Source organism: Thalassophryne amazonica, chromosome 18, assembly GCF_902500255.1.
Source record: "Thalassophryne amazonica chromosome 18, fThaAma1.1, whole genome shotgun sequence".
NCBI classification, from domain to species: Eukaryota; Metazoa; Chordata; class Actinopteri; order Batrachoidiformes; family Batrachoididae; genus Thalassophryne; species Thalassophryne amazonica.
The window spans coordinates 30,619,407-30,639,678 of NC_047120.1; the positions used below are offsets into that span (position 1 = coordinate 30,619,407).

The 20,272-nt window shown below is 47.3% G+C and overlaps 1 protein-coding gene across 1 annotated transcript in view; it reads left to right on the plus strand.

Annotated features, from left to right (window-relative positions):
• Window positions 1–20,272, plus strand: part of dock1 (dedicator of cytokinesis 1) — an 815,700-nt gene that overhangs the window by 654,423 nt on the left and 141,005 nt on the right. The window contains 4 exon segments of the mRNA XM_034193753.1: window positions 762–847; window positions 1,173–1,329; window positions 4,664–4,704; window positions 13,963–14,053. Coding sequence (XP_034049644.1) covers window positions 762–847; window positions 1,173–1,329; window positions 4,664–4,704; window positions 13,963–14,053 — 375 coding nt within the window.

A 20,272-nucleotide genomic window follows, 5' to 3' on the forward strand; every position in this document is an offset into this window, starting at 1 on the left:
CTTTCGAAAATTGTGATTTGTGTTAACATTATTGTATTTATTTTTTGCATTTACTTGTGGTCTCTAAAAAAAAAGGAGGAATGTTATGAAATGGCTGTAATTCCAAAATGGTAAAAATGGTATTTTTGTTCAACACCTTGATTTAAAGTCGAAAACCTGCACTGTAAATGCATTTTCATTTTTCTTTTATTTTTTCCATTTCAGATCCATTATAATGTTGTACTTCGGAAAATTTTCAGATGTTGGCACTGTCCAAATACTTATGGATCTGACTGTATTTAAAGAAGTATGGTTGTTTTCTTGGTCTTGCTTTGCTTTCATGTTGCCTGTTTGTACCTGAACATCGTAAATGGGCTGAAGAATTCTGTGAAAATCTGTTTCAAAGCAATAAAACACATTGTTGCATTGCCCCCCCACCCCCGCTTGTACATACAAATATCAGCGCTATGAAAGTCATGCATCACTGTCACAAGCTTTTGCAACAAACAAAGAGGCAGGAAATCAGGTTGCACACGAAAGTTACGCGTGTCACGGTGCGTTCTCTTGTACCATGCTAACTGTATTTACACAGAAATGAAAAAGCCGGAGTAACTCAGTTAGCAGTAACGGCCACAGAAGAGCAGCTCAGCTGTAAGATGAGCGATTAGGTAGATACACAGATATCTGCCAGCCAGGCCTTGATGCAAGGGGGGGGGGGATGGCGTTAATGAATTGAAAAATTAGCTCTGCTGATTATTTATGCCTGCTCTGTCTAATTGCAGTTTGAGAACGAGATCATCACCAAGCTGGATCATGAGGTGGAGGGGGGCCGCGGAGACGAGCAGTACAAAGTTCTCTTTCAGAAAATGTAAGTGCTGATTAATGGCCGAGATTACGCCTGAGCCTCTCACCACTTAGATAATGCTAATTGCAACATAGCATCCCTCAGAATAATTACAGTATGCTGGTGATCACATGACTTGTCATCGCAGTGTGGAGCTGCGATGTTTGTTTGAAGCACATTTGGATGCTAACGCGACTGTAATGAGCAAGACAGAATGCTTCTCCAAACCTTAGGTGGCAACAAACACTGTGACATTTTTAGTCTGTTGAAGATCCTCTTATCCATGCTTAACGTTTGTTTTCCTCCTCATCGGATTCCCCAAACGAACCGTCACCTCACGCTGCCACAGTTTACTGGAGCACTGCAGGAAGCACATGTATTTGGCCAAGACGGGCGAGAATTTTGTGTCTCTTGTGGTGCGTCTGTTGGAGAGGCTGCTGGATTACAGGACCATCATGCACGACGAGAACAAGGAGAACCGCATGAGCTGCACTGTCAATGTGCTCGTAAGATGACTTTTTTTCCCTCACTTCTTGCAAACATACACGTCCTGTCACAAGCATTCGAAAGTGTGCAGACTGCTCCTCATTTCAGGAAACTTACTTGTCACTCTGACTACATCAGCTAAACCCAAACTCTAAATGATCAACACCCAGCCTGTGTTTATAGTCTGCTGTTGACAATAACATGACCATCGTGACATTTAACTATGTGACAGACGAGACACAATCCCCACCACCTCCCTGCGTTGCATTGTATTAAGATTTTATCACAGAGCAGCTCACCTGGGAGGCCTCTCTGTTGCCAAATGACATTTCATCTGGGACCACGAAAATGTCACATTTCTCTCAACTGACTGCTGTTGTTGAAAACACTGTCAACTGATGACTGATTTTCAACAAGTAGTCAGAGTTATAATCCATCAGTACAGTGGCAAACCATTGCACGCACACACACACACACACACATATATATATATATATATATATATATATATATATATATATATATATATATATATATATATATATATATATATATATATATACGAGGTCTATTAGAAGAGTATCCAACCTTATTATTTTTTTCAAAAACCATATGGATTTGATTCATATTCATATGTTTTTACGTCAGCCAAGCTTGAACCTTCGTGCGCATACGTGAGTTTTTCCACGCCTGTCGGTTGCATCATTCGCATGTGAGCACGCCTTGTGGGAGGAGTGGTCCAGCCCCCTCGTCGGATTTTCATTGTCAGGAAATGGCGGAATGATTTGGGCTTTTTTTCCATCAGAATTTTTTCAGAAACTGTTAGAGACAAGCAGCTGGAAACCATTCGAAAAATTTATCTGGCTTTCAGTGAAAATTTTACGGGCTTCACAGAGAATAAGGAGTGTTACTACAGCTTTAAGGACGCCCCACAATGGCACACGGCTCGCCGCGCTCCGAACCGCCATCGAGAGGCAGAAAACACCACATCATTTCTAAACGGATGGCTGTGTGGAGCTGGGACCGTCGTGAGCAATTTCTCTGGTTATCACAAGAGCTGGACATCAGACATTTTCCGGCATGTCATGGAAAGCCGCGCGGAGGCTTCGCACGTCAGGACTGATTCGGTGATCAAGCGAGACAAAGGAACACCTCTGTTTGAATGCCAGGGGACAAGTTGGGACATGCCCAGCTCTCCACAATTTCTCTTATACTCACTGGGCTGGTAAGCATTGAAAGCCGAGATAGGCATGTCCCAACTTGTCCCCTGGCACTCCGAAACGGAGGTGTTCCTTTGTCTCGCTCAATCAGTGAATCGGTCCTGACGTGCGAAGCCTCCGCGCAGCTTTCCATGTCAAAATCTCTTGTTAAAAGTGAAATCTGCTGGAAAATGGCTGATGTCCAGCTCTTGTGATAACCAGAGAAATTGCTCACGACGGTCCCAGCTCCACACAGCCATCCGTTTAGAAATGATGTGGTGGTTTCTGCCTCTCGATGGCGGCTCGGAGCACGGCGCGCCGTGTGCCATTGTGGGGCGTCCTTAAAAAATAATAAGGTAGGATACTTTTCTAATAGACCTCGTATATATATATATATATATATATATATATATATATATATATATATATACTAAAATATACTCTGCCAGGATAACATTTGATCCCAGTCCAAATAGAGTAGAGACAGACCGCTAATCGGCTGGGCCGATAATCTGCACCAGCCTCTGGATGCTCTGTAGGGATAGACTGATAATCAGCCTGGAAGATAATCGGCCAATAAACGGGCGAGTCGATTATTGGTCTATCCCTAATATAGAGTTACATACACCCTATTTTAGAGTGAAATCAGCTCTACTGTTTTGTCAATTCAAGTATTTCTACTCCAATAAGAGTCATTCACAGCATGATAGAGTTGATTTTGCACTGTGATAGAATTGATTTAACACTGTGATAGAGTATATTTAACTCTTTTTGGACTGGGACCAAATGTAGTCCTGGCAGAGTATATTTTATTCTGTAAAAACTGTAATTGTATGTATATATGTTGATGTCTCCATGTTGAAGTCTCACAGGACATGCTGTGACATGCCCACCTCTTCCACAATTTCTTGGATAGTCACACGACTGAAAAGTCACCGAAAGCCGTCTGAATCTTCCGAATGGTTTTCACCTGGCTGTGGCCCAGTTTCTGGCAAAATTTGATGCGGCACTGCTCCAGTTGTTCCGTCATTTTCCTTGAAATGAAAATCCGCTGAGCGCACAACACATGTCCTCACACAAAGGCTGATTACCAGAAAATGATGCAATCGACAGGCATGAAAAAGTTCACGCATGCTCACGAAGGTTCAAGGTTTGCTCATGCAAGCACACGTGATTCAAATCCATCAGGTTTTTGCAAAAAATAAAAAGGTCCGATACTTTTCTTACAGACCTTACTTACAGACACACACACACTTCAACTTCAACTTTTTTCTTGTATAGCGCCAAATCACAACAAACAGTTGCCCCAAGGCGCTCCAAACATTAGGCACACACACACAGTTTTGTTAAAAATGTGATATTTAGTCAGTTGTGTATCAACAGAGAATTGAAACTGAAATGTGCAAATATTTCTGTTTGTGCAACAGCAAAAAAAATTATTTATTAGACGAGCAGCAAACGAGTTACAAAACTCGTTTTATGTTTTCAAAAAAACAATTTCTGTATTGGTGTACCTCCTGATATGTGACAACACAAAGACAGTTTCCAGTGATCACACTTATAAAATTATAGTAAAAACTGTATTCAGTACAATCCACTATTCCTAGAAAGTACACAAGTCCACCAAAAAAAGTAGATTAAATGAATGTGTTATTACGTGTATTCTTCAGTGTTTGACGCTAGCATGCTGCGCAGAAAAGTTGTATAACGAACAAAGTGATGAAGATTTTTAGTTTAATAAAAGCCTAATTACTTTGTAGTTTTCCAACCCAATGCATGGTTCCACAAACACAGCAACAGTCTGATAATTATTAAATAAACAAAATGATGTTCTGGAGATATTGTCAGCATCATCTTTGCTTCTTAAAAAAATCCATTTTTTTAATTGTCATGCTAAAGATTTTTGCACAGTCCTGCATATGTGTAGATAATGTGACTGTGTTGTGTGATATACATAATATTAATGGGTAAAGTTGAATACAATGTCAATGTAGTATTATAGTTATATGTAATAAAGTATGCATTTATAGTCCTATGTGTCTTTCTGAATTTCTTCTGGAAAACTTTCTCTCAATTGGTTTTGTTATTAAATGGTAAATATGGACTTTTTATTTATTTTTATGACTTTCTGTGCTTTGTATTTTCTCTTCTGCAGAACTTCTACAAAGAGATAGACAGAGAAGAGATGTACATCAGGTAATGTCCTGCATTATTTCTCCTGCTGGTTGACAGCCTTTTAGGTCATGATGATGGGGTTTTCTTGGTGGCAGATGAAATCATATTTCAATCTGCTGCCTCCTACGACTTCATCAGTTGCTTGGTTGTGTTTCCTGAAGTTCTGTTGGACATTTCAGACCAGTTTCTTTGTCCACATGGATCTGGTGTTTTCAGTGGCCAAAAATGATACTGTTTGAAAATGGGTTCCAGAGTGGGTAAATATGAAAAATGCTGGATTCATGTCTCCATGTGCACAGGCAATGTGGAACGTTTATGAAACAATTCTCATACCACCACCTGTCTAACCACAGCTGCTCATAATTATTGACATGATGTTGTTGTTAATAGTATAACCTACATTTTTTTTTTGTTTGTTTTGGTGGATCATTAATGGGATTTTTCGTCACAAGCAGAAAGCTGAAGAGAGATGATGGAAGGCTGTGGTGAAAGCCATTGAAGTGATCTGTGCATCTGCAGCATCAACTAAACAACAAGCTGTCACCATGGCAGACAAAACAAGCCAAATATTAAATTAATCCTTTTTCCACATCAGTACAGTGAGCATTCAGTTTGGATTTAGCATGTGCAGGGTTTTTTCTTTTCCACTGACATGTCTGACAACACCTCTCTGAAAACACCTCCCGTGGAATGTTATAAATAGGTACATTAAAACTTATGTTGACTCTCCCTCAGTTTTGTGTTTTTCTATGATTTGTATAATACAGTGTTTTTCCCTGTGGCGCTCCATTCTTTGTGTAATCCAGAGTTTTTCCGTGTGGTGCTCCGGTCTTTGTGTAATTCAGAGGTTTTTTTTTTCTGTGTGGTGCTCCACTCTTTGTGTAATTCAGAGTTTTTCCATGTGGCGCTCTGGTCTTTGTGTAATCCAGAGTTTTTCTGTGTGGCACTCCGTTCTTGGTGTAATCTGGAGTATTTCCATGTGGCGCTCCATTCTTTGTGTAATACAGAGTTTTTCCGCGTGGCACTCCAGTCTTTTTATAATCTAGAGTTTTTTTTCCATGTGGTGCTCCAGTCTTTGTATAATCTAGAGTTTTTTTCCATGTGGTGTTCCAGACTTTGTATAATCTAGAACAGGGGTGGCCAAATTCAGTCCTCGAGAGCCACCTTCCTGACACTCTTAGTCGTCTCCCTGCTCCAACACACCTGAATCCAATGAAAGACTCGTTAGCAGACTTTTAATGAGCCTTTCATTGGATTCAGGTGTGTTGGAGCAGGGAGACAACTAAGAGTGTCAGGAAAGTGGCTCTCGAGGACCGAACTTGGCCACCCCTGATCTAGAGTTTTTCCGTGTGGCGCTCCATTCTTTGTGTAATCCTGAGTTTTTCTGTGTGGCGCTCCGTTCTTTGTGTAATCCAGAGTTTTTCTGTGTGGCACTCTGTTCTTTGTATATTCTAGAGTTTTTCCATGTGGTGCTCTGTTCTTTGTGTAATCCAGAGTTTTTCCATGTGGCACTCCAGTCTTTGTATAATCCAGAGTTTTTCTGTGTAGCACTCCAGTCTTTGTATAATCCAGAGTTTTTCTGTGTGGCACACCAGTTGGAAGAGGACAAAAGTGAGTAACGGAGTAACCGGACAGCAGTCACATGACTTTTTTTTAGTCACTGCAGTTGTTTAAAAAAACAATGTTTCTATTTTTCAATGCTGTTAGTTGTTTGTCATAGAAAGTCCAATGAATGACGGAAAAACATGCACAACGCACACACGATACAACACCACATATAGGCTGGCCTGGCATATGTACTACAATGTTTTAAGTCGTTTTGAGCGTTTTTGTGTGGACGCAGATATTTCTTGAAACAGTGCCATGTTTACTGAACATTATTTGAAAACAACTAAGAAAAAGATCGTATTGGGAAAGTTCCGTATCCGTGTGGACAAGGCCTTAAAGCCTGGGACATTGACTTTGAGACTGGGAAAGCACATGGTGTTGATCACCCATATTGGAGGTTGCTGTACTTGATTGGCATCAAGGCCTTCAAGCCCCAAAGAAAAGTGATTATCAAGGAAAAATTAGAGCGGCATAAGCAGGGTGTATCTCCCAGAGACAACTTCCTTTGTCTAAAATGCTGTAATCTGCTCCCACAAATAAACTCTTACTGGCAAGTAGCCTGCCTGCTGTAGTCATCTGTTGGCCTGACAGGAGACTCCACCAGTAGACAGTACAGTTGCTTATGATGCCATTAATCTTTTGTGAGATGGTTCCAAAGGAGAAATCTTGTTGTGAAGGTGTAGTGACACGGACCCACAACAGGGGGCGCAAATGAACGGTCAATTGATGAGCCAAAAATTAACAATTTAATGTTGTGAAGGAGCACAACGAACATACAGACAATCTCAGAATATGATTACAGTCAATCCACAAAGGTGACGTGTGGGCAGGCTCGAGGATAGAAGACGTCTGTCCTGAGAAGAGCCGGAACCACACGATTTCCGCCGCCACCGAACCAGGTGAATACTGGAGCCGCCAAGTCCCGAATTCCCAGGTGATCACCGTCCCCGACTGTCGGATCTGGTACTGCTGGCGAGAACAAAGACAGTCAAGTGTGGGTGTGTGTACACCCCGTAACAACAACGGTGGGAATGCCACCTCCACCTCTCACTCAATATGTTGCAGAGTACCGCAGTGATTCCTCAGGGGAAAAGAGTGCCGTCCAGCACTCTCTCAGCTTCCACCGACAGAGGTACCGGTACTCTTGCAAACACTCACAATATACAAATTATATTGTACCACACAAACGGCTGAGGATATTACCTCCAATGAAGTACGATATCTCGGCAACGAGGTGGAGATGACGTCTGGTCTTTATGAAGTGAGATGATGTTGAGTAGATGGGTGACAGCTGTCAAGAGATAATGAGTGACAGCTGTCACTGTCCCCGGCTGGCTGTGTCCGTGGCGGCAGTGCCCTCTCGTGCCTGAAGCCCGCACTTCAGGCAGGGCACCCACTGGTGGTGGGCCAGCAGTACCTCCTCTTCTGGCGGCCCACACACAACAGGACCCCCCCCTCAACGGGCGCCTCCTGGCGCCCGACCAGGCTTGTTCGGGTGACGGTGGTAGAAGTCGGCCAGGAGGGCCGGATCCAGGATGAAGCTCCACTTCACCCAGGAGCGTTCTTCGGGTCCATACCCCTCCCAGTCCACCAAGTACTGGAACCCCCGGCCCATCCGACGGACGTCCAGGAGCTGGCGCACCATCCAAGCCGGCTCCCCGTCGATGATCCGAGCAGGAGGCGGCGCCGGTCCGGGAGCACAGAGGGGTGAGGTGTGGTGAGGTTTGATTCGTGACACGTGAAAAACCGGATGGATCCGCAGTGAAGCCGGGAGTTGGAGCTTCACTGCGGCAGGACTGAGGACTTTGAGGATCTTGAATGGTCCGATATATCTGTCCTGAAGTTTTGGGGAGTCCACCTGGAGGGGGATGTCCTTCGTGGAAAGCCACACCTCCTGCCCGGGCTGGTAAGCAGGGGCCAGGGATCGCCGGCGGTCTGCATGGGTCTTCGCCCTCGTCCGGGCCTTCAACAAGGCAGAACGGGCGGAGCGCCACACCCGACGGCACTTCCGCAGGTGGGCCTGGACCGAGGGCACACCGACCTCTCCCTCCACCACGGGAAACAACGCTGGCTGATACCCCAAACACACCTCAAATGGGGAGAGGCCGGTGGCAGAGGACACCTGGCTGTTATGCGCATACTCGATCCAGGCCAGATGTTTACTCCAGGCCGTCGGGTGTGCGGACGTCACACAGCGTAGAGCTTGCTCCAATTCCTGATTGGCCCGTTCTGCCTGTCCATTGGTCTGCGGATGATACCCGGACGAGAGGCCCACAGTAGCCCCCAGTTCCCTGCAGAAGCTCCTCCAGACATGTGAGGAGAACTGGGGACCACGATCTAAGACGATGTCGGTGGGTATCCCATGCAGACGGACGACGTGGTGGACCAGGAGGTCTGCTGTCTCCTGGGCTGTTGGGAGCTTCGGGAGGGCCACGAAGTGGGCCGCCTTGGAGAATCGGTCCACTATCGTGAAGATGGTGGTGTTGCCCTGGGACGGCGGGAGGCCCGTGACGAAATCCAGACGATGTGGGACCAGGGGCGATGAGGCACAGGTAACGGCTGGAGAAGTCCTTGGGACCTTTTATGGTCTGCCTTGCCCCTGGCACAGGTGGTGCAGGCCTGGATGTACTCCCGGACGTCGGCCTCCATAGACGCCCACCAGAAGCGCTGCCGGACAACTGCCACGGTCCTTCGCACCCCTGGATGACAGGAGAGCTTGGAACCCTGACAGTCCAAGACTGCACCTCTGGCCTCTGGTGGGATGTACAACCGGTTCTTCGGACCTGTTCCTGGGTCCGGGCTCCGTGCCAGGGCCTCCCGGACGATCTTCTCCACGTCCCAGGTGAGGGTGGCCCACGATAGTGGACTCAGACAGGATGGCTCCGGTGGATCCGACAGTGCAGTTTTGACCTCCTCTTCGTGTACCCGGGACAAGGCATCCGACCTCTGGTTCTTGGTCCCGGGGCGATAGGTGATCCGGAAGTCAAAACGCCCGAAGAACAGTGACCAGCGGGCTTGCCTGGTGTTCAGCCGCTTAGCGGTCCTGATATACTCCAGGTTCCGATGGTCAGTGAAAACCGTGAACGGTACAGACGCTCCCTCCAACAGGTGTCTCCACTCCTCAAGAGCCTCTTTCACCGCAAGGAGTTCTCGATTGCCGACGTCATAGTTCCGTTCAGCCGGGGTCAACCTGCGTGAAAAGTAGGCACACGGGTGAAGAACCTTATCAGTCTCTCCGCTCTGGGATAGCACGGCTCCTATCCCTGAGTCAGAGGCGTCCACTTCAACCACGAACTGGCGGCTAGGGTCGGGCTGCACCAAAACTGGCTCAGTAGAGAACCGTCGTTTCAACTCCTTGTACGCGGCTTCGCACCAATCCGACCAGGTGAAGGGGACTTTTGGAGAGGTCAGGGCTGTCAGGGGGCTAACTACCTGACTGTAGCCCTTAATGAACCTCCTATAGAAATTAGCGAAGCCGAGGAACTGTTGCAGCTTCCTACGGCTTGTTGGTTGGGGGCCAATCTCTCACCGCCGCAACCTTGGCCGGATCAGGGGCGACGGAGTTAGAGGAGATGATAAACCCCAGGAAGGACAAAGACGTGTGGTGAAACTCGCACTTCTCGCCCTTCACAAACAGTCGGTTCTCTAACAACCGCTGCAGGACCTGACGTACATGCTGGACATGGGTCTCAGGATCCGGAGAAAAGATGAGAATATCGTCCAGATATACGAAGACGAATCGGTGCAGGAAGTCCCGCAAGACGTCGTTAACCAAGGCTTGGAACGTCGCGGGGGCGTTGGTGATGCCGAACGGCATGACCAGGTACTCAAAGTGACCTAACGGGGTGTTAAATGCCGTCTTCCATTCGTCTCCCTTCCGGATCCGAACCAGGTGATACGCATTTCTAAGATCCAGCTTAGTAAAGATTTTGGCTCCATGCAGGGGGGTGAACACGGAATCCAACAATCCAACAACCTGCCCCCATCGGGGAGGTGGAGTTCCGGATCAGCCCGGCAGCTAATGAGTCCCGGATGTAGGTCTCCATTGATTCGCGCTCAGGTCGTGAGAGGTTGTACAGCCTGCTGGACGGGAACTCAGCGCCTGGAACTAAATCAATGGTACAATCGTACGGACGGTGCGGGGGAAGGGTGAGTGCCAGATCCTTGCTGAAGACGTCAGCAAGATCGTGGTACTCAACCGGCACTGCCGTCAGATTGGGCGGGACTTTGACCTCCTCCTTAGCCTGTAAACCGGGAGGAACCGAGGATCCTAAACACACCCGATGGCAGGTTTCGCTCCACTGAACCACCACCCCAGACGGCCAATCAATCCGGGGATTGTGCTTCAACATCCAAGGGAAGCCCAAAATCACGCGGGAGGTAGAAGGAGTTACAAAAAACTCAATCTCCTCCCGATGGTTTCCAGACACCACCAGAGTTACTGGTTGTGTCTTGTGTGTGATTAAAGGGAGGAGGGTGCCATCTAGTGCCTGCACCTGCAATGGCGAAGGAAGCGCCACCAGAGGGAGCCCTACCTCCCTTGCCCATCTGCTGTCTAGCAAATTCCCTTCTGACCCCGTGTCCACCAGTGCTGGGGCTTGAAGGGTTAAATCCCCGCTCAGGATTGTAACTGGGAGTCGTGTGTCCCACGTGAATGTTTTGACCCCCCCTTAGCCCAGTCTCTGAGGGCGGTTGTTGTTGTGGCCGTTTGGGGCAGTTTTTTCTGTATGTGCTCCTTTGAGCTGCAGAGAAAACACTTCCCCGCGGACCAGCCTCCTCATTTTGGCCCTGTGCGTTTCCCTAACAACGCCAGCAGGGGGAGCTGTTGCCCCACGGAGCGCTGTGGCTGTGGAGCGTGGGGAGGGCAGCCCCTTTTCGAACCCGGAAGGGAGAGGGGCGGCGCGTATCCGGCCACGTCCAGTTCGCCTCGCTCCCCGACGGCGTTCCTCCAACCTGATTGTCTAAACGTATAACGAGATCGATAAGCCCATCTAAATCCCGTGGTTCCTCCTTAGCTACCCAGATGCTCCCTTCAGGACCGATGAAAGTCCGTTTATGGAAGGCGGGCCGCGGAGCGCAACGTTATTCCAGCCAGACCTCGCAGCCGCGATGCGGAAGTCGACTGCATATTCGGCTGCGCACCGGCGCCCCTGTCGCATTGACAGCAGCATTGTTTAAGCGGTCTCTCCTCTGTTAGGGTGATCAAACACTGTTCTGAACTCCCCCACAAACCCATTGTATGCAGATAACAACCGTGAGTTCTGTTCCCAGAGCGCCATAGCCCAGGCGCGTGCCTTACCCCGAAGCAGAGCAATCACATAAGCTATTTTACTAGCATCTGACGCGTACATGACGGGACTTTGTGCGAAGACGAGCGAACACTGCATGAGAAAGTCTGCGCACGTCTCCACACAACCTCTGTACGGCTCAGGAGGGCTTATGTATGCTTCAGGGGATGGTGGGAGGGGTTGTTGAACTACCACTGGAACGTTCATATCCTGCACAGGGTCGGCAGGAGGAGGAGCTGCAGCAGCGCCCTGAGCGCTCGCCGCCACCTGTGCGGAGAGAGCCTCCACCCTGCGGTTCCAGGAGGATGTTTGCTTGGTCATTTGATCCAACCGAGCCGTAAAGGCGGTGAGAATGTGCTGCAGCTCACCAATCACGCCTCCTGCAGACGCCTGCTCTCCCATTGGTCGTTCAACAGCCGGGTGACGCCCCTCGGAGTCCATGATGCTGCCCGAGATATCCTGTTGTGAAAGTGTAGTGACACTGACCCACAACAGGGGGCGCAAATGAACGGTCAATAGATGAGCCAAAAATTAACAATTAATGTTGTGAAGGAGCACAACGAACATACAGACAATCTCAGAATATGATTACAGTCAATCCACAAAGGTGACGGGTGGGCAGGCTCGAGGATAGAAGACGTCTGTCCTGAGAAGAGCTGGAACCACACGATTTCCGCCGCCACCGAACCTGGTGAATACTGGAGCCGCCAAGTCCCGAATTCCGAGGTGATCACCGTCCCCGACTGTCGGATCTGGTACTGCTGGCGAGAACAAAGACACTCAAGTGTGGGTGTGTGTACACCCCGTAACAACAACGGTGGGAATGCCACCTCCACCTCTCACTCAATATGTTGCAGAGTACCGCAGTGATTCCTCAGGGGAAAAGAGTGCCGTCCAGCACTCTCTCAGCTTCCACCGACAGAGGTACCGGTACTCCTGCAAACACTCACAATATACAAATTATATTGTACCACACAAACGGCTGAGGATATTACCTCCAATGAAGTACGATATCTCGGCAACAAGGTGGAGATGACGTCTGGTCTTTATGGAGTGAGATGATGTTGAGTAGATGGGTGACAGCTGTCAAGAGATAATGAGTGACAGCTGTCACCCCCGGCTGTGTCCGTGGCGGCAGCGCTCTCTCGTGCCTGAAGCCCGCACTTCAGGCAGGGCGCCCACTGGTGGTGGGCCAGCAGTACCTCCTCTTCTGGCGGCCCACACACAACAAATCTGACTTGTGTAGATTTAAAATTGTCCTGTGGAAGCCTTGGCTTAATTTTTTTTTCTATTCCTGCTCTTAAACATATGAAGGCACTGGTTTGAGAGGTAGTCCCTTAAATACAGCCAAAGGTTCCCCATTAATCACTAATTATGGAAGTTCATCATTTAAAAACTTTCAAAAGTAATTAAATCAATTCCTGGATAATTCTGCTAACTTCTCTGATATTTAAAGAGGAAGTCAGCTGGGTGTATGTAAACTGTTGACTCACCAAAAAATGTGACATAGTGAATAAAAATTTAAATATGTGTCATTCGTTATTTTCATTTTTATAGTGCAAAATGTACTATGGGAGAGGGACATCAGTCACAGTGTGCCTTTTTTAAAAGTGTAAAAATGATGGTTTGATCATTTATTCCCACTAAACGTTTAATTAAATTTTTACACTTTGCAAATTGGACACTTGCCATTGTTTTAAGGTAGTACCTGTTATGCTAAATGTTCTTTTTTTTTTTATTAAATTTTACTGATGGGAAAAAATTAAAGGTGCCCTTGAAAGTTGATTGAATTTTGGTCTTGGAAAATGCATGTGTGCTCTGTATTCCCCAGAGCAGCAGACTCAACTGACTAGATATTGAATCGCTAATTAGAAAAAAGATTGCCTTCGGTACGCAGCCTGTTTTATGAAATAAAGCCTGTGGGGAAAAAAAAAACCTCACAAACTCTTGACACAGACTTGATATTGACTGAATAAAAACCTGGTTGTTGAAAACGTTTGACTTATCCGTGTCAAAATGATCATTTTCTCAGTAGTATGTTTTGTACTACCTTGAAAATTCTGAAAATATGAATGTCTCCTAACTCATGCATTGTTTCATAATATGAAATGTGTGCAGTTGTTGAAAATTGGGTTGGAAATATTTGATGTGTACTTTTATCCACAGCTGTAGGTATTGGGACATTTACTTCCAATTTCAGACATCCAACACAGAGTTTGTTTTTGAACACAGTTGTACAATTTGATTGTAGTTTCTGATGTGTCCATCAAATGTTAAATGAAGACAAAAATAGCCTGTCATGTAGCATTTTTGTCTCCGTTATTATATTTTTGTGCAAGTTCTGTAAACCTATGACCCATACTATGTTGTGTCTTCCTACCAGGTACTTGTACAAGCTGTGTGACCTCCACAAAGAGTGTGACAATTACACTGAGGCTGCCTACACGCTGCTGCTGCACGCCAAACTGCTGAAGGTACCACATCGCACTCACACATACAAACACCATAATAATTAACATTTGTGCAGTCTAAGAAAAAAAGAATGGATTGTAAAAAAAAAAAGTCTTGCTCAGCAGTAAGCATTCAGCGTTAACATCTGACAGAAATGACTGATCAAAACTGTATTCGCCTGTCTGAGAGCCCAGGGCGTTTCACATAAAATTCTGCCAGAAGAAGGGGGTGGGCGGATGCATGAGGATGACCAGTATTATGTTCGTTGGAGCACCCATTGTAATAAATATCTGATTTCCTCACAAATATAAAATAAATCACAGATAAGTCACCCATATGTGTCTGGGGTTTTTTTTTTTTGGCCTTTTCTCATTCATTAAATGCGTTCTTTGTCAGCTGATGTCTGGCAAGTCCATCAGAAGGTTGTGTGCATCCTCAAAACTTTGAGAGAACATCAGACAGAGAACTTTCCTGATGGTTCTTTTGTCTAGTCCTTTGTCTGTAGTTTGCCAGTGGACATCAAGTCGACATTAAGCTGCTTTCTCATCAAATCCGTCACAACACAATTCCATCTTAACATTAACAAAGCTAATCATTGTCCCAGAACACTTCCTGTTTTTTTTTTCTTTTGCACAAGAGTCTTTCAAAATAAGAACATATTTCAACATAATCGATTCTACTGCCAGAACACACTGATGATGTCATCACAGGTAAGACACGGAATAGACAAGAAAAACATTGTGAAAACTCATTATTGTTTGCTTTTTATAATATGGTGGGGTCACGAAATGTCTTAATTTCAGGGTAGGCATTTAATAAACTTTAATAAAATATAATTTAATTTTTGTTTAACCAACTTTCGTCAAAAATGGTTGGGCCTCCAACGTGTAAATACAGTATCTGTGAATTTAAATATGTTGTGGGATAACTCCGTTTTGGAGATTCGTCGGCCCTCCTTTAATCCCCACACAGTAGGAGATGGCCAGTGAGAGGTCCGACTTTGCTGATCAGCATTTTTTTTTTTTTCACCTTGCATAGCTGATTCAAATCCTGGTGAGTATCTGATCTGTTCTGAAAGAAGCTACAGTGTAGCTGAAAGGAGAGAAAATGTTGATACAGCTGCCTGAGGTGCTTTTAGATAAAGATGGACTTTTAGTGCAGCAAATCATGTGGTCCAGTGCTGTTTAAAGTGAGAAAAGAGGGGTTCTATCACAGTTTTACTGCAGTAAAAAATGAATTATTTAATAATAATTTTTAAAAACATGTCATTTAAATGTATTATGTACAAAGTATTTCTTTTAGTAATCTGATCTTTTCTGTACGGTATGTGTAGGCATGTTCATTGCTTGTCATCCAGAAAAAGATTTTACAAAGTGTCTATTCCTAGCCGGAGTTTTTGTTCGTGTTAAATGTGTAAATGTTCTTCACTGTCTTTTATCCAAGAAGGATGCACCCATATCTCTTCTGTATTTGCATAAATATCTGACTGCTTCAAACTTTGTACTCGTCCCAACTGCCAGAGAGCCAGATGTGACTGAATCATGTATTTTAACTCCGTTAATCTCCCAACATTTGCCTTTTTCACCCTTTTTTTTAATCTTTGTGAATGCTGAGAGCACACGACTTACTGTTGTGTTTGTCGAAAATGTTTAATTTTGTTCCACTAGAGTCCGGATAAATCCTTTTCTTTTCCCATAAGCTGTTTTCTGTAATCTTTCGAAGCACTGTTTTTCTTTTCTTTTCAGGCACAGGTGCCGGTAAATGAGCTTGGCTGTGAATAATGTCTGTGTAATTCTGTGCCACACTATATCCATCCACCAGCATGAATTGTTTTTATTGAATAAATCTATAACAGTGAATCCCCTGGTGGAACTCCTCCAGGAGAACATAGTGGCTGTTGAATATTCAGCACTTTGCATGTTGGTTAGTGGATTGATCGGCAGTTTAGTTCTGTCAGTGCTGAGTCACGTACACTCCGTGAGTAAATAGCAGATTTAAATTATTATTTTATCAGATTTTGTATTGCTTTTTAATTATTATATTTTTAGATTTTTTTTATTTTTGGCAATTTTTTAATTTAGATTTTGTGGGGCTTTGTTATTTAACAGTAATGAAATACATTTTTGGAGGAACTTGTCACATATTAGGCACCAACAACTATAACAGAAAGATTCATTTTAAAAAATGATTGTGATGAAATGACAATAACTATGTTTCAGTATCAGATCATCAATGTATTAAATTTCACACATATCTGATCAGTTTAACAGAATGCAGAAAAGAAATGACATTGTGTATACAGTGAGGAAAATAAGTCTTTGAACATCCTGCGGTTTTGCAAGTTCTCGCACGTAGAAATCATGGAGGGGTCTGAAATTTTCGTCTTAGGTGCATGTCCACTGTGAGAGACATAATCTAAAAAAAAATCTGGAAATCACAATGTATGATTTAATTTATAATTTATTTGTATGTTACTGCTGCAAATAAGTATTTGAACACCTACCAACCAGCAAGAATTCTGGCTCACACAGACCTGTTAATTTTTCTTTAAGAAGCCCTCTTATTCTGCACTCTTTACCTGTATTAATTGCACCTGTTTAACTTGTTACCTGTATAAAAGACACCTGTTCACACACTCAGTCAATCACACTCCAACCTGTCCACCATAGCCAAGACCAAAGAGCTGTCTAAGGACACCAGGGACAAAACTGTAGACCTGGACAAGGTCTGGGATGGACTACAGGACAACAGGCAAGCAGCTTGGTAGAAGACAACAACTGTTATGATTATTTTGTTGGGAAAGTGTAGGAGCACGGACCCACAACAGGGGGCGCAAATGAACGGACAATGGATAAAGCCAAATACAACACTTTACTGTTGTGAAAATGCACAACAACCACCGATTACAATAGTGAATGAAGTCAAATACAAGATGTCATGTGGGCAGGCTCGAAGATAGGAGACATCGGTCCGAAGTCGAACCGGAACCACACGATTTCCTCCGCCACCGAACCCCGGGAATACTGGAGCCGCCAAGTCCCGAACTCCCGGGTGACCACTGCCTCCGCGTGTCGGATCTGGTACTGCTGGCGAGGAGCAAACACAGTTAGAAGTGGGTGCGTGTGCACCCAGCAACACGTATGGTGGGAAACCACCTCCACCTCTCGTCGAAAAAAGGAACAGAATGAATACTGTCCAACTCACACAAGTAACAGATATTCCTGTCAACAAACACAGTCAGCTGAGAATATTACCTCCTTAGTAGAGCGATATCTCGGCAATGAGGTGGAGATGCCGTCTTGCTGATATACCTCTGTAGATCTGGTGATTGATGACAGCTGTCGTCGGTGATGAGTGACAGCTGTCACCCCGGCTGCTCCTGTGAGGCGGCAGCGCCCTCTGGTGCCTGGAGCCCGCACTCCAGGCAGGGCGCCCTCTGGTGGTGGTGGGCCAGCAGTACCTCCTCTTCAGCGGCCCACACAACAGGACCCCCCCCTCAACGGGCGCCTCCTGGCACCCGACCGGGCTTGTCCAGGTGGCGGCGGTAGAAGTCGGCCAGGAGGGCCGGGTCCAGGATGAAGCTCTTCTTCACCCAGGAGCGTTCTTCGGGGCCGTACCCCTCCCAGTCCACCAAATACTGGAAGCCCCGGCCCATCCGTCGGACATCCAAAAGCCGGCGCACTGTCCAAGCCGGCTCGCCATCGATGATCCGGGCAGGAGGTGGTGTCGGACCCGGAGTGCAGAGGGGTGAGGTGTGATGCGGTTTAATCCTGGACACGTGGAACACGGGATGGATCCGCAGTGAGGCTTCAGCTTCCGGCCTCACTGCGGCGGGACTGATGACCTTGAGAATCTTAAATGGACCTATGTACCGTTTCCTGTAATTTTGGGGAGGCCACTTGCAGTGGAATGTCCTTGGTTGACAACCACACTTCCTGCCCAGGACGATAACGTAGGAGCCGGGGTCCACTGCCGGTCTGCATGGGCCTTTGTCCTCATCCGGGCCCTCAGCAAAGCAGAACGGGCGGCACGCCACACCCGACGGCACTTCCGCAGGTGGGCCTGGACCGAGGGCACACCGACCTCTCCCTCAACCACCGGGAACAACGGGGGCTGATACCCCAGACACACCTCCAAAGGGGAGAGGCTGGTGGCGGACGACACTTGGCTGTTGTGGGCATACTCGATCCAGGCCAGATGGGTACTCCAGGCCGCCGGGTGCACGGCTGTCACGCAACGCAGGGTCTGCTCCATCTCTTGATTGGCCCGTTCTGCTTGCCCGTTGGTTTGGGGATGATACCCGGATGAGAGACTGACCGTGGCCCCCAGTTCCCGGCAGAAGCTCCTCCAGACGTGCGAGGAGAACTGGGGACCGCGATCGGAGACAATGTCTGTTGGAATCGCATGCAGCCGGACGACGTGGTGGACCAGGAGGTCCGCTGTTTCCTGGGCTGTTGGGAGCTTCGGGAGGGCCACGCAGTGGGCCGCCTTGGAGAATCGGTCCACTATCGTGAGAATGGTGGTGTTGCCCTGGGACGGCGGGAGGCCCGTGACAAAATCCAGGCCGATGTGGGACCAGGGGCGATGAGGCACGGGCAGCGGCTGTAACAATCCCGAAGCCTTGCGATGGTCGGCCTTGCCCCTGGCGCAGGTGGTACAGGCCTGGATATACTCCCGGACGTCGGCCTCTAGGGACGCCCACCAGAAGCGCTGCCGGACAACTGCCACGGTTCTTCGCACCCCTGGATGACAGGAGAGCTTAGAGCCGTGACAGAAGTCCAGGACTGCAGCCCTAGCTTCTGGTGGGACGTAAAGTCTATTCTTCGGTCCAGTTCCGGGGACCGGGCTTCGTGCCAGGGCCTCCCGGACGGTTCTCTCTACGTCCCAGGTGAGGGTGGCCACGATAGTGGACTCCGGGATGATGGGTTCCGGTGGATCCGACAACTCCGATTTGACTTCGTCTTCATGTACCCGGGACAAAGCATCCGACCTCTGGTTTTTGGTCCCGGGACGGTAGGTGATCCGGAAGTCAAAACGGCCGAAGAACAGTGACCAGCGGGCTTGCCTGGGATTCAGCCGCTTGGCGGTCCTGATATACTCCAGGTTCCGGTGGTCAGTGAAAACCGTGAATGGCACGGACGTTCCCTCCAACAGATGTCTCCACTCTTCTAGAGCCTCTTTCACCGCAAGGAGTTCTCGATTGCAGACGTCATAGTTCCGTTCGGCCGGGGTTAACCTGCGGGAAAAATAGGCACACGGGTGAAGGACCTTATCGGTCTTCCCGCTCTGGGACAGCACAGCTCCTATCCCTGAGTCCGAGGCGTCCACTTCAACCACTAACTGGCGGCTAGGATCGGGCTGCACCAGAATGGGTGCAGACAAGAAGCGCCGTTTCAACTCCTTGAACGCGGCATCGCAACGATCCGACCAGGTGAAGGGGACTTTTGGTGAGGTCAGGGCTGTCAGGGGGCTAACTACCTGACTGTAGCCCTTAATGAACCTCCTGTAGAAATTAGCAAAGCCGAGGAACTGTTGCAGCTTCCTACGGCTTGTGGGTTGGGACCAGTCTCTCACCGCCGCAACCTTGGCCGGATCAGGAGCGACGGAGTTGGAGGAGATGATAAATCCCAGGAACGACAAAGATGTGTGGTGGAACTCACACTTCTCACCCTTCACAAACAGCCGGTTCTCCAACAACCGCTGCAGGACCTGACGTACATGTCGGACATGGGTCTCAGGATCCGGAGAAAAGATGAGTATATCGTCTAGATACACGAAGACGAATCGGTGCAGGAAGTCCCGCAAGACATCATTAACCAAAGCTTGGAACGTCACGGGGGCGTTTGTAAGACCGAACGGCATGACCAGGTACTCAAAGTGACCTAAGGGGGTGTTAAATGCCGTCTTCCACTCGTCTCCCTTCCGGATCCGAACCAGGTGATATGCATTTCTAAGATCCAGTTTGGTGAATATTCGGGCTCCATGCAGGGGCGTGAACACCGAATCCAACAGGGGCAACGGGTATCGATTACGAACCGTGATTTCATTCAGTCCCCTGTAATCAATGCATGGACGAAGTCCGCCATCTTTTTTACCCACAAAAAAGAAACCTGCACCCATCGGGGAGGTGGAATTCCGGATCAACCCGGCGGCTAAAGAGTCCCGGATGTAGGTCTCCATTGATTCGCGCTCAGGCCGTGAGAGGTTGTACAGCCTGCTGGACGGGAACTCACCGCCTGGAA